The sequence below is a fragment of the Choloepus didactylus genome, chromosome 22 (assembly GCF_015220235.1).
Source record: "Choloepus didactylus isolate mChoDid1 chromosome 22, mChoDid1.pri, whole genome shotgun sequence".
Classification (NCBI taxonomy): domain Eukaryota; kingdom Metazoa; phylum Chordata; class Mammalia; order Pilosa; family Megalonychidae; genus Choloepus; species Choloepus didactylus.
The window spans coordinates 28,746,829-28,761,760 of NC_051328.1; the positions used below are offsets into that span (position 1 = coordinate 28,746,829).

The 14,932-nt window shown below is 42.5% G+C and overlaps 1 protein-coding gene and 1 pseudogene across 11 annotated transcripts in view; both read left to right on the top strand.

Annotated features, from left to right (window-relative positions):
* Positions 1-14,932, top strand: part of HYDIN (HYDIN axonemal central pair apparatus protein) — a 534,664-nt gene that overhangs the window by 335,338 nt on the left and 184,394 nt on the right. For all 11 annotated transcript variants that reach the window (XM_037815908.1, XM_037815907.1, XM_037815906.1 and 8 more), the window contains 5 exons: positions 6,667-6,807; positions 7,502-7,583; positions 9,964-10,083; positions 10,349-10,558; positions 12,442-12,579. In XM_037815908.1, the coding sequence (XP_037671836.1) occupies positions 6,667-6,807; positions 7,502-7,583; positions 9,964-10,083; positions 10,349-10,558; positions 12,442-12,579 (691 nt within the window). The remainder of the gene's footprint in view (positions 1-6,666; positions 6,808-7,501; positions 7,584-9,963; positions 10,084-10,348; positions 10,559-12,441; positions 12,580-14,932) is intronic.
* Positions 4,689-5,160, top strand: LOC119519038 (annotated as a pseudogene).

Consider the following 14,932-nt stretch of genomic DNA (forward strand, 5'->3'; position numbering starts at 1 on the left):
AGCAATAATAATAATCTGTTCCTTTTAAAAAAAGGAATCAGAGGCATATCTAATCACAGGTTTTTGATGTTAGGGCCAGAGGAAGAAAGGAAAGAAGGGAGGAAGGGAGGGAAAGGGGGGGGACCCCACAGCCCAAGACTCTACTTCCCACTTCCACTTTCCTGACCTGTCCATGAGCAAGGCTGAGTGGCTTGCTAGAAAGAAGGGGTGAAACTAAGAGAATAGTGGAGGTGACAGTGGGGGTCATCACAATCAGAACCTCTTGGTCACTTTACATTTGCCCAATGCCAGGAGGAAGAGGTGTCTTGGATCAGTAAAAATAATGCAGCAGCAGAAGGATCAGTTCCTCTTCTGACCCCATGGCTGTCTCCTCTTCTCCCTTCCTGTCATCCTGCTTCCAGTGCTGGGCCTCACTGACTCCAAATTCATTGCTTCTATATTCTTAATCATCATCATATCATCCACAATCATCATCATATGCTTCCATCTGGCACCTACACTCACCCTGCAGCTACAACAAACTTTTCACCCATCTCCAGGGAATCCAACTTCTCTCAATCATTTTTCTTTTTCAGATACTTTTCCCTCGGCCTGTGAGTCCTTTCCACTCTTCTCCACAGCTCTTCCTTCCCCACCCACCCAGGCAGCCTTAGTCTCTCTCTTTTCTGAATTCCAGTGATGATGGTAATCACCACCAGTCCTAGAACCAGAACAGCCCACACTGACTGGCATTCGCTGTGACCCAGGCACCATGCTGAGTTCACACCCATCAGATAAGCAAGGTTCTATCCTAACAGTACCCAGGTCTCATGGTGTGAAAGTGAGGAAGCTGGGATTCAGACCCAGGCCCTCTGACCCCACACCTATACCCCAAACCACTCTTCTCCCTGGAAGTCTTGCTGTTGGAGCACTTGTGCCCTGAATTATACCCATTCCTGTGTCTCTGACTCTGACCCATTGGACTCTGGGTTTCTTGAAGCGAGGATCAACACTTTCAACTTCGGAACCACTGCAGTGCGTAGCACAGTGCTTGGCTTACCATAGGCATGCAATGAATGTGTGTAGAATCAGTCATGAATGTTTTTATTTTTTTAATAGCTCTAAGCACTTGCATGCCGTAATGCACTTAAAATTCACAAGGATTCAGTAAGGCAGGTCTGTTTTATCCCCACTTTACAGACAAGGGAACTGAAACGCACAGAGGAAACATAGTTTAACTAAGGTTACAGAGGCAGAGCTAAGCTTCCCACTGGGGCAACCTGGCTGCAGAGCCTGTGCTCTTAACCATCAGGCCAGACTCAGGACCAGTCAGGAAAGCAGAACAGCCTCAAGATTTGGCTGGAATGACTCCACAGGCTCAGCAGAGTGCTGCTGCTGGGATGATTGACCTTTTTAGATGTGTTGTTGTTGTTGTTGTTGTTTTCCTGTCCCTGCTTCTCTCTGTTCAGCATTCAGTGTCCTAGGAATGAGAGTCGAGCTGAACAGACTTTGGGCCACTAAATGCCCATTCACTGGCTAGAGGAAGACATGGTTCCTTCACTGAGACACCCACCTTGGGGCTGAGCGGCCCTGGTGCACGTGCTTCATCCCGGACATAGTCAGCAATCATGAATCCAAGCACTGACTGTCTTTTTCCAGCAATGTCCATATACTGGATCCTGCAGGGAAGGGCCCATCACCAGCTTACTTTCTTCCCTATACATAGTGCTTTGCACCACTGCTTAAATGTGTCCTTTGAATGCCTTGCCTCCCAACCAGATGGGGAGTATCTGAGTAGCAGAGACTACTTGCTTACTTTGAAGGTCCCTGAATTTCCTAATACAGAGCAATGCATGTAGTAAACCTGGTGTCCCATGCTCTGACGCCTACAGGATCCAGTCAGATAACATGAATGGGAGCCATAAGTTAAAAAATGGAGCAGTGGGGCTGTGACTAACTGAGCATTGCTGTGTGAAAACATAGGGGCAATAGTAGCATGTCATCTGATATTTTAAAAGAAACCAGAATTACGAATTTTTATGCAGTCTCAAATTTTAATTGTTAGCAACTGACTTAAGTGGATTCCCTAAAAGCAGAGCCTGAGATGGTGGTTCTTAAGCAGGTATTTTTTGAGGGAGCGTTCTCGGGAAACTATAAGAAAGTGAGGAAAGCAAGATAGGACAGGGGTGAAAGCCACGGCAAGGTGTGATTTCGGAAGAAGTCTAGCCTCTGCCTAATCCCATGGAGAGCTCTGGAGTGTGAATTGCACCACGGAGTTTGTCCCACTCAGAGACAAGGGGGCTGGACTCTTACAGCCCTCACTACCATCAGTCCATCCTTGGCTACAGTCATCCCCAGTCAGTGGGAGGGAGGGCAGAACCTCCCAGGCAGCTCAGGGTGGGAAATCAGCTCCCATCAAGCCAGGGCGAGGTCCAGAGAAGGGTGCAGGTGTGAGCCCTGAACAGCCAACCCCCAGCAGCCAGGGAGGGGAGCACTGTCCTGGTGAAAGGGAATATGGACAGGGCACCGACAGCATCTGCTAGAGTCATTAATTTTTGAAGATATTTAACAGCATACGAGCCAAACAAAACACATCTGAAGGCTCTTTTTATCCAGCCAGCGGCTGTTTCACCCTCTGTAGTGGGCACTCCCAGAAGCCAGGTCTAGTGAAGTCATTGCATCTACTACTAAAGGCTGCCGCTTTTGTTTTCTTCAAGATCTCAGCTGCACTGCACAGACTTCACCGGATGGCCAACGCACACCATTCCATATGCAAATATTATCTGACCCACAACTCAAAATATTAACTGAAACAAACGCATGTTCTTTGGGGTTTTATTTTGGCCCAACCTTGCTTCCAGGGAAGGGAGAACAGGAAATAAGTTGTGGTGGATTTTTTTTAAATTTGCAACACTGAAGAGTGTATTAATTCTTACCTACCCAAGAGTTGAAAATAAAATATGAAGAGGGAAACTGCTGAGCTCAAAGCAAGGTTGCTGATCAAGTGTGTGTCTCACATTCCATGACTGTCACAGCTGAAGGGGCTGTTTCTCTCTGTCTCCTCCAGTGATTCTGATAGGGAGAGTTCTGGAATTGGAGCAACGTTGACTTTCCTTGTTTGCCATGTACAAGTTATTTAAAAATAACTGAATCCAATCCTGGTTGGGTCAGCATAACAGGAAAGTATTCATCTGTTCCTACGAGTAAAACGAAATCTGATCCAAGTAAACCTTGACCAACATTCTATTTCAGTTTTTTTGAGCAGGTTTTTAATTTTAATGACAAGTTAAAACCTTCATTATGATATAATTTTTGCTCTCTCCTATGGCTCAGCAGTAAGGGCTGCTTTAGCCTTCTCCTCTGTTTCCAAAGAGACCTTTCACTTCCCAGTTTTTCAGGTATCATTGTCAACTAAGGTGTTGTTTGTCCTCAGGTATTCAGACAGTCTACTGCATCATATTTTTCCTTTACAGATATTCCCATATGCATTTTTCTTTCAGCACAACATCACAGGGGGGTACAAATGTTGGATGAGGGAGTGTTATGTGGGGCAGTGATCTGACAGAGTCTCTGAGGGCTCTCTGCTGGCCCAGGTGATTTAATAAGTGCTCAGAATTTTTCCTCCACTGATTTTCACTGTCCCTAGCTGGTAAGGCCGCAGCAATAACCCCATGTTCATTATCAGCTCCAGTTTTAAGCTGTCACATTACCATTCCTACCATGGAGGTTCCTACATGTGGCTTGTACGTCAGAATTACCTGGGAAGACTATTTTCAAACTTCTGGCTCCCACCTGAGACCTGCTGAATCAGAATTTCCCCAAGGATGAAATTCAGGAGTCTGTGTTTTAACAAGATTCTCAGGAGATTCTCTAGCACCCAGCCCAGCATGGGTCCTCTGCCTAGAATGGTGGGTCCAGCCTAACTACAGTCAAGTAGGCACATCTGGTCTGGAACAAGCCAGGTGGAAGCTCATGGAAGGAGATGAAAAGAGCTTTTCCACACTTCTCCTAGGCCAACCCAGGTTGGAGTCGGGGTGAACATTAGGGTGCAGAATAGCTAAGTTATCCTGCATTCTGCTCCACCTGTTTTCAACCAGTCCACCCATTCAAATATATATTGAACTCGTGCTCTGTGTATAAGACCCTCTGCTGTGGGGACTGCAAGGAGGGAACACCCCAGTTACTGCCCTCCAAAACCTCAATTCCATGGAGTAATAAACCCGGCCAGAGGTAGTTCCAGCCCAGTGTTTTCTCGAGGGAAACGTGAACTGATTTTTCTTCTTAAAAAGAGCAAGCAGGGCTCAGCTTAAGGCCTTCAACAGATGAGAAAACAATATTTTCCCCCTTAAATTGATTTTTCTAAATTTACTGGATAATACTGGGTTTTTTTTTTTTCATTTATAGTAATTATATAAAGTTTTTCTTAAAAATAAGCCTATTAATGAACACCACAGTGTGATATTGCGACACATTTGTTGGAATGGCGTAAACTAAAAAGACTGAATACCGGGCGGCACTGTGCCCGCGGCACGGTCCTGTGAGGGCAGCCCCGGAGAGGCCGGCTTTGGGCACCCGAGAGCATTGGGATGCTGTTGATGAGAGAGAACCACAAACTTTCCAAGAATATGGAGATGCAGGAGAAATTTAGTTTGGAGAAGAGAGTATGAATCGATTAATAAGGTGAATGGAAAAACACAAGATCCCATTGGATGGCTCCGTACTGGATATTGGAACTGGAAATGGTGCTTTCCTGGTTGAACTTGCAAAATGTGGTTTCGATAATATTACTGGAGTTGATTACTCTCCTTCTGCAATACAGTTTTCTGGAAGTATTATGGAGAAAGAAGGTTTATCTAACATTAAGTTGAAGGTAGAAGACTTTTTGAATCTTTCCACAAAGCTGTCTGGATTTCATATTTGTGTTGACAAAGGAACTTTTGATGCCATAAGCCTTAATCCTGACAATGCAATTGAGAAGAGAAAGCAATATGTGAAATCTCTTTCTAGGGTGTTGGAAATGAAAGGCTTTTTTCTAATAAACTCATGTAATTGGACCAAGGAAGAGTTACTAAATGAATTCAGTGAAGATTTGAACTTTTTGAAGAACTGCCAACACCTATGTTCAGCTTTGGAGGCAGATCTGGAAACAGTGTAGCAGCATTGGTATTCCAAAAAATGTGAGGCTTTTCCTTGGACAAATTCAGTTAGGTTTTTTAAGAAGCTACACATCAAAGTAAACCTGACACAGAAAATGAAAGTGCCAGTAATTGCTTAGTAAGTACACGGTTTGCATACATTGAATAGATATGATGGGATAATAAAAAAGCATGAGGATATAAGTGCTTGTGTTCTAGGGATCAACTAAGAATAATTTTTAGTTTTTTAATGTATTTGAAATATAAGTATTTTTCTTTTTGATTAAAAAGAAAGTCCTGTAATTGCTGAACAGTTTACAGACTTTACAGCAGTAAATGTATTTGCAGAAAGCAAGAAAAAAAAAAAAAAAGACTGAATACCAAGTGTGGATGAGAATATGGACCAACTACAACTCTCATTACAGATGGGAGTATAAAATGATACAACTACTTTGAAAAACTGTTTGGCAGTTTCTTATTAAGTTAAACATGTACCACCATACAATTCAGCAATTCCCCTCCTAGGAATTTACCCAAGCGAAACAAAAATATATGACATAAAATACTTGTACACAAATTTTCATAGCAACTTTATTCATGTTATCCAAAAGCTGGAAACAGCCAGTTGATGTCCATCAACTGGAAGATGGATAAACACACCATGGTACTATAGAATATTGCTCATTATTACTGAAAACAAAACAACTACAGCTACACACAGCAACATGGATGTATCTCAAAACATTATGCCAAGCAAAAGAAGTCAGACACAATAGAGTATGTGTCGATGGCTCCATTTATATGATCTGGAGGCAAATCTAATCTATGGTGATGTAAAGCAGAGGAGTGTTTGCCCAGGGTGGTGACATGCAAAGGCCTTTATAATCAGTGAGACCTGGACTTATGGGCATCAGCACTAGCTGTTGCAGTCACCAGTTTCCCTCTTGGGTCCTTGTGCCCAGAGAACTTGAGTGGTGGCCAAACTCACAGGCAAGGCCAAGACTAGGGCAAGGCAAATGAGGCACCCAGGGCAGAACATTTTAGGAGGCAAGATCATTCAAGGCTGAACCTGAACTTGTAGGACCCTGAAGGTGAGTGCCTCACTTGCTTCACCTTGGTCCCAGCCCTCCTCACTGGTTATCCAGGAGGATGATTCCTGCTAACTCATTTATTCATAAGCATGCACGAGGGCTTACTCCATACCAGGCTGGCAATTAGACACTGTACTAGACGTGACTCTTCAGTGAGCTCACAGCCTAGCAGGGATAGGAAAAATAATGTGAGAGGGGAAGCCCAGGGGTCTGTGGGTATTCAGAGGAGAGATATGGACTCAGACTCGGAGAGCTGGTCAGGAAACTTCCCAGGAGAAAGTGAAACCTCAGCTAAGTTCTCAAGAATGAGGAAGGGAAGGGAAGTCCAAGGGAGAGTGTAGGGTGGTACCTTCTAGACCTGCCTGGTCTCAGATTTAGAGTTTGGCCTTAAAAACTGAGAGCCCACCTGGGCACTGATTTGCAAAAGCTGATGTATACCTGTGTCCCGCATGCCTTTGTAGGTTTGTGGCATGGCCAAGGAAGCCCTACAGTGCCCCTCTGTTGCAGATGGAGTCCAACCCAGCACCCTCACTGTCTATCAGCTCGCCAGAGATCTCAACTCTAATGGATTCCCCAGAAATCGATTTAAATGATTTTGTTAAGTAAGTGCAATTGTAAAGCCAGCATGGCTTTTTTTTTTCTTTAATAGTGTGCTCTTTTCTCTACACTGATTTTCGTTCTCAATACTCATCCCTCATTTATTCTTTCAACCACTCACTGATCAACAGTTTAATGAGTGCTTCTGTGTGTGAGACCCTGAGCTAGACATCTGGAATTCAGAGATGGAAGTCAGTTTCTGCTCTCAGGAGGTAATAGCCCCCTGAGTCCAGGGGGACTGAGCCCTGCCTGTCACATTACTCTCTCCATCTGTCCAAGATCTGCAGCCAGGGCCAAAATTAGCAATCAGAAAAGGATATGACAATTTACTGAGCATTATATCCTCATGAGAAAATGCTCCAATAAATAATGAAACTTAACATTAAGCATTTAAGACCATCTGAAGTGTTTGAAGACTTGAGAGCTTCCTAAGACTTTTAATAAGTTGAACACTGGCTTGATAGGACAGGAAGAGGGGCTGAACTCTGGGGAAAATTGACCAGCTTAGTGACCTAGATTGCATGTTTTGGGCCAGAGGATACAGAGCACTGACCAGCTGACCTTTTGAGAAAAGTGTCCCTTGAATGAGAACTCCCACTTATTCTTTGAGGGTAGGGGGAAGACAGGTTTTCCTCGGCTGAATTTGGGTTGTAATGGCTACCAAATAAATGATTCTCCACATTTCATTGAACTCCCCAGGACTATCCTTGTGGATGAAGATGTCGATCACGAAGAAAGAGTAATCAGAAATACACAGCCAGCCACCATGATCATTCCAGACGTACGGTTTCCTTTCCCCGGTGTGGGTTGGCAATTCGATAGTCCTTCCCATGAAACAAAGGCAGAACCAGAAGCAGAGTGGCATGTGCTACACTAGGGTTTGGCTGGGATCAGGCTGCATAACTTTATCCAGGTCACTTCCTAACTGAACTCCCACAGAGCCAACATGTGAGAGTACGGGACACCTCAGGAACTACGTTTTCTCTATAATGGAAAAGTCAGTCTTTCTAAACCTTGGTGACCTTGTACTCTTCCCACTACCTACGTAGAGACTACTGAAGAAGAAATAATTCCATAGTAAAAACAAAGGGGAGAACAAGAGCAGTTAAAAATTCACACCCTTGAATTCTGCCAGAATGATGGCCTAAGAAAACCATCATAGATACTAAGATTTATGTACATAGAAATAGCAAAAAATTGGAAAAATAGTGAAAAATAACTTATCATATGTCCATGACGATGGGATATTATACAATCTTTCAAAAGAGTGTTTGTCTCAATAGTGGCAAAGAGTGGGGATAAACAGGCATTCTTATTCACTTTGTAGGTAGGAGTATGAATTGACATAACCTCTATACCATGGAATTTGGTAGTGTTTATTAAAAGTTAAATACACAATTCCTCCTCCAAGAAATTGTTCTTCAGGTACACCTTTACGTTTGCATAAATACATGGAAATATAGTTGTACACTGCAGCTTCATTAGAAACAGCAAGAAAATTGGAAATAATTCCACCAATAGGAGACTGGTTGAATAAACTACATTCATATATCCACATGACATATAGGCAATATATATGTATGAGCTGAGAATGATATTCAGAATGTATTGAGTGAAAAAGCAGTTCCCATTCACGTAAAATGATATATGCCTGTGTCCTTAAAATGTGAGCATGTGTAAATTCATTCAATATTATGAAATCCTTAAAAACAATGAGAAAGTTCTCTATATACTGGTTTGGAGCAATCGCCAATGTATTAAGTAAAAAAATGCCAGGTGCAAAACAGAGTACATTGTATGTTACCATTTGTGTGAAGAAAAGTAGTAACTAAATATGTAAACAACCATCATTTATTGATCATTTATTATATGCACCATTCTCAGTATTTTTTTTACATTAACTTTTCATTCTCCCAACAACCCTGTGAAGTAGGTGTATTATCTTTCACCATTTTGCTGATGAGAAGATACATATATACCATACAATGGGCCTGGAATACATGGCAGTCTAGCCCCAGAGCCTTGCTCTTAACCACTGCATTATATCTCTCAAATATATACATAGACATACTGGCAGTGTATGTCTGGAGTGTAAGCTTCATGAAGGCAGAGATCCTTTCATCTGTTTTGTTCACTATTATATCCCTAGAACCTAGAACTGTGCCTGTTTCACAGGAAGTTCTCAATAAATATTAGTTGAATGAAGAAAATAAGTAAATGCAATGTAAGAAACTGGGGAGTTGTTACCCAAGGGGAGGGGAACTGGAGGACTGGGGAATAGGGATAGGAGTCTTATTTTTTAATCAGATATCCTTGTGTATGTATTAAATTTGTATTATGTGCCTGTTTTTTAATGTATTTCTAAAATATTTTTAATGATGGCTTATGAAGAACATTCATTCACATGGGAAGGCACTCATGTCAGCTGAAAAATGAGGATGCAAATATATATATACATGTATACACATATATACACATGCTCACACACAAATATAGTATATAGTATATATGTAGTATAACCTAATGACTGATTTTTATTGCTCTTTTGGAGCTTTTCTGTACTTAAAAAAATTTCAGACTGAGTATGCATCTTTTAAATCTTAATTCATTTCTTCTTCTATTTTCAAAGATGTTTGTCATAGAAAACTCAAGAACACAGAAAAAAGAAAGCAAAAATCCTCAAAAATCCCACCACTCAGAGAAAAATGCTGCTGAAGTTTTAGCAAACAATCTCCCAGACATCTTTTTGCATATGCAAATATCTGAATGAACTTATACATGCTCACATTTTCATATGCATAGGCATGTATCATTTACATGAATGGGGACTGCTTTTCCACTCAGTAATACATTGTGAATATCATTCTCAGTGCTTAAATATACATTGCATCAACCTCCCTGGATAGAGGTTCTACATACACTTTTAAAGTGATCTCCTATGGATGGGCACTTAGTCTAATTACTGTTTTGCCACTGCAAACAATACTACAGAAAACAGTCTTGTGTTTATATGTTTGGGTACTTTCCCAATTATCTCACTAGGGGGAAAATGTACTTTTTTCTAATCATATATAATATACTTCATTTTTCTATGAATGCTGGGAGGAGCCATTGGCCCATTATGAATGCTTGCTAGTTTTTCTCACACCTTTAATTTCTAGGGATCAAAACTGAACTCAGCTGAAACAGAGAGAATACACCAAAGCCACAGTCAGGTTGAGTTTCACGAATCCCTATGGATCTTTGAACAGGATGAAATGCTTTCCCTTGGGATAGAAGAAGTAAGTAACACCCCATAGGTCCTGAAGTCATCTGATACTAACTTTCCCTACTGAGCACTTGCCCCGGGTTAGAAATTTAAGTCTCACCGAGTACCATTGCTGCCATCACCATCATTCAAAGCATATATTTCAGGGAGTTGGGCTAGTTACCTTCCATGGAGTCAATCAAGTTAAAAGTTAGGAAACAATGTGAAAATTGACTTAACTTTACCCTTTGAAGGACCTTCACCTGGACAGCTGCTGTCATCTGTGACTTTCCCTGCAGGTGTTTGACATTTTGCCCCTCTACGGCGTGCTGCAGCCACACAGTAGCCACCAGATATCTTTCACCTTCTATGGACACTGTAACATCATTGCACAAGCAAAAGCTCTGTGCGAAGTGGAAGAAGGGCCCACCTATGAAATAATGCTAAGGGGAGAAGCCTCTCTGGTCAAATATTCCTTTGACACCAAGGATATTAACTATGGATTACAGGTATTGCAAACCATTGGATGAAACCTTTTCTGGTCTTGCCTTAAACATCAGCTATAGTCCTTGTCCTCTCATCCCTCCTGGAACCCCTGAGAACTCACAGATCATCATGGTGTCACCATCACCCATTTCCTTGAATCCCTAACCTTCTGTCCTGACCCTGATCATCCTCCCCTGAAAATTGTTTGCTAGACATCTTCACTTGCTTTTTTCACTATCTCCTGAAACCTAGCACATTAGATGCTAAAATTTTCATCTTCCCTCTCAATCTAGAAGCTCATTTCAGCCTCTTCACTTCTTTCAAAAGCACTACCACCTTGTCAGTCCCTTGGGTTTATGATCTCCAAGGCATTTTCCACTGCACTGTTTCCACCAGCCCACATCCTTACAGTGTCCAGGGTTTGCCAATTCATCCATCAGTATCCCCTTGAATCAGCTTTCCCTTCCCATCACCTCTGCTGTTCTTACACTCCAGGGTCTCATCAAGCCATGCCTAAATTACAGCAGTTCTTCTCAAACTGTCACGTATATACGAATCACCTGGGAATCTTGTTAAAGTGCAGATTCTGATTCAGTAGGCACAGGGCAGAGCCTGGGAATCTGCATTTCTGACAAAGTCCCAGGGGATGCCAATGCTGCTGGTCCATGAACGACATTCTGAGTAGCAGGGGATTATGATGCATTCTTAGCTTAGGGCAAATCACCTAACCTCATTAAGCCTCAGTATCCCTCATCTATGAAATAGGGAAAGGCTAAAAATGCCTATCTCACCTGGTAGTTGTAGTCACTTGGGTAAAGTACCTGGTCAGTATTGCGCCTGCATCAGAATAGGTCCATAGTCATCAGGAGTTTCCTTCTCTGTAACCCAGTGAATCAGAGTTGGGCTCCTCAGCCTGAGTGAGGGTTTCCTAAGTCCCTCAATTAACTGATGCTCTTTGCACAGTAAACTTCATTTCTCACAATTCTCCAATGTGGTCTATTCAATTATAGCCAGGCTGGTTAATCCACGGCCCCTGAAGCATCCAACCCCATCAGTCAACTTCACTTCTATACCTCTTCTCTTCCCAGCTAGATTTTGTATTCTTGTAGGCAGAGTCCATATTTCCTAACATATGTTAATGGGGATTGCACCCCCATTATATAGCTGCTGCAGGTATAATTAATGAATTGTATACACACATATGTTTATAGATTAGAGATTGTGCCCCAAATCTGATTCACCCAACATCTATTGAGGAATCTCCATTTTGTTGACCAAATAGAATTCTTCTTCCTTCCTTATTTTGAGTGTCCTCCAAGCAATTGGTATTGAACCGGCTTAGAGTGTATTCACTAAGGAACCTAGTCCTTGCCCTGGCTTGGTTTAAGAACCCCTGGCTTCAGTTTGTGGTCCTTGGGCCTACTGAACCCAGCTGCTGAATTATGTTAGTAAAATCCCACGGAAATCAACATGGCTGGCTTATTACTGCCATGGTTCCTCCATAGAAATGGCAAAGTTCATTCTAGAACATTCTGAACTCAAGTCCTATGCTTCCCTTATAGGAGGAATCCCGAGAGAAAAACATCTTAGTGTAGAAAGCTTACTTTAAGATCTTGTAATATAAGTTCCTTGTGGGGAAGGCTAGATCCTTACTCACTGTCATACCTAAATAAATTAGTTAGTAGAAAAACTAGGACAAGAGCCCTGTTTCCAGAGTCCTGTGCTGCTTCTGCCCCAGCAGGCACCTTTTTGTGATATCAAAGTGTGGTTTTGCCAGTGTCTATGTCACACAAAAAATAAAATCCCTATCTGTAAGGTAGGTTTGTCTATACACTTTTGTCAGAGTGGTAGCAGGATCCCAAAGGGTGGATGATAGGGGTTTCACTCTCCTTCTTCTCCTCTCAAGTTGTTTGACCATGTCACGGAACGAGAAATCACACTGAAGAATACTGGAAAAGTTGGCTTTGAATTCAAGGTTCTGACCGACAACCAGTCTTCACCAGACAGCCTTCTGCCCGGAGTGCCACAAATCCTGCCTCTCTCAGTAAGTAGCAGACTCACCCTTGACCATCACATGTTAATGCTGGGAGGGGCCCAAGTTCAAACCTACAAGTGACACTCAGAGGTGTAAGGGATTACAGTAGGTGTTCACTACCAGGATGATGGACAACTTATTATTATTAAAACTAGAGCAGCCTCTCTTAAGGAAGTTCTAGGGAAGATGGTAGGATAGGAAACTCCAGGACTCAGTCCTTCCCCCAAAACAACTATTAAACAGAAAGGAACTGCCTGGAACAACTATTTTGAAGCACCAGAGGCCAGAAGAACATACTGTAGCATGCAGCGAAGAGCGGAAGAGACTAATAAATTATGGTAAAGTATTGTAAATTGCTCTCTCCACACAGTAGCTACTGGCGCCCATCGCCCACCCTCACACAGGTCTGCACAGGGTCCAGTCCCTGGCTAGCTGCTGATGGCTGAAAGGGACATAGAGGTCCTCTTCCCCAAGAACAGGGATGAGCATGCCTGGTCACTGATCACAGCTTTTGATTGATGAGTTGCGATCACTGGATCCTGGCTCTGAGGGCAGCCATTGTTTCACACCTCCCAGGACAGGGCAGAGGCAATGGAGATTTAAAGGCACACCACTTCCTCAGGGCTTCAGGGGTCAGTTAGCTGAAGGGCTGCATTTGCTGGGCAGGCCAGGAAAGCTCAGCTTTGGGGAGCTGTCAGTAAAGATTTTGGCGCCTTTCATGATCTTCTCTCCAGCTCACTTTGGAACCAGTCTGTGCTCCCTCTGTGGATCCCTAACCCTGAGTTGGCTGGGAAAGACTGATTTGGGAAAGTCGTCTTCAGGGTGACTGTTCTGGTTTGAATCTGTTATGTAACCCCATAAAAAGCCATGTTCTTTTAATACAATCTTGTTTGGGCAGACCTATTGTGGGTGGGACCTTTTGATTAAATTATTTCTATGGAGATGTGACCCTGCCCATTCAAGGTGGGTCTTAATTCGTTTGCTGGAGTCCTTAAGAGAGCCAACACAGAGCTGGATGCTTACAGAAGCTTAGAGAGACATTTTGAAGAGAGCTGAGAGATCCCAGAGACATTTTGAAGAGAAAATGCCCAGAGAAATTTTGGAGAAAGCCATTTTGAAACCAGAGCCTGGGAGAGGACTAACAGACGTTGCCATGTGCTTTCCCATGTGACAGAGGAGCCCCAGATGCCATCAGCCTTTCCTCAGTGAAGGCATCCTCTTGTTGATGCCTTAGTTTGGACACCTTTGTGGCCTTAGAATGGTAAATTTGTAATCTAATAAACCCCCTTTTTAAAAGCCAATCTATGTTTTGTATTTTTGCATTCTGGCAGCTCTAGCAAACCAGAACGGTGACCCTCCTCCCAGAATTTATCCTCCAGGCAAAAGCAGCATAAGACAACAAAAGGCTTGTAAAAAACTATAGAGGCAGACAGTCTAGGACAAAGGCCTGCTGGCTTTAAATACATCGGAGAATGAGGTCTGTCCCCTGGGAAACAGAAGGGACAACCAAACTCCTGTAAGCAGGAGAACTCCAAAACAACTAACAAGCAAAACCCCAGGACTAGACAAAGGCCCAGAAAGACAGGGAAAACCCTGCACACTGCATTTGCCTTGGGCAGACCTTCCTGAACAGAGGACTGAAGCTCAAGAAAATCTCTGCCTTATCACCAGCTAGTTACAAAACCAAGAAACAGACATTCCAGGGAGTAATTCCCAGAACTAACATATTAAAATATTAAAATGTACAGTGCACAACAAAAGAGTACAAGACAAACAGGAAATGATTGCCCAACCAAAGGAGGAGGATAAAGATACAGAAAACACCAACTAAGAAGATGAGAATGTAGGCATACCAAACAAAGCCTTTTTAAAAATTATCTTAAGAATGCTCAGGGAGATGAAGGAAATGAATAAGCAATATGAGAAACTTAGTAAAGAGACAAATTTTAAAAAGGAACCAAACAGAACTGCTGGAGTTGAAGACCACAATAACTGAAATGAAAAATGCCCAGGAGGGTTTCAAGAGAAGATTGGAGCTGGCAGAAGAAGGAATCAGTGAACCTGAAGACAAGATATTTGAAATGAGCTATGCTGATGAGCAGAGAGAAAAACAAAATATTAAAAGTGAAAATAGCCTAAGACAGCTATGGGACACCATAAAGCACACCAGTATTCTCAATATGGGAGTTGCAGAAGGAGAAGAGAGAAAGGAGCAGAAGGAATAGTCAAAGAAATAATGACAGAACTTTTCAAACTTAGCAAAAGATGTGAATATGCACATGCAGGAACCTCAGAGAACACCAAAAAGGATAAACATGAAGAAAAGTACAGCCATCATATATTGATTACACTATTGAATGCA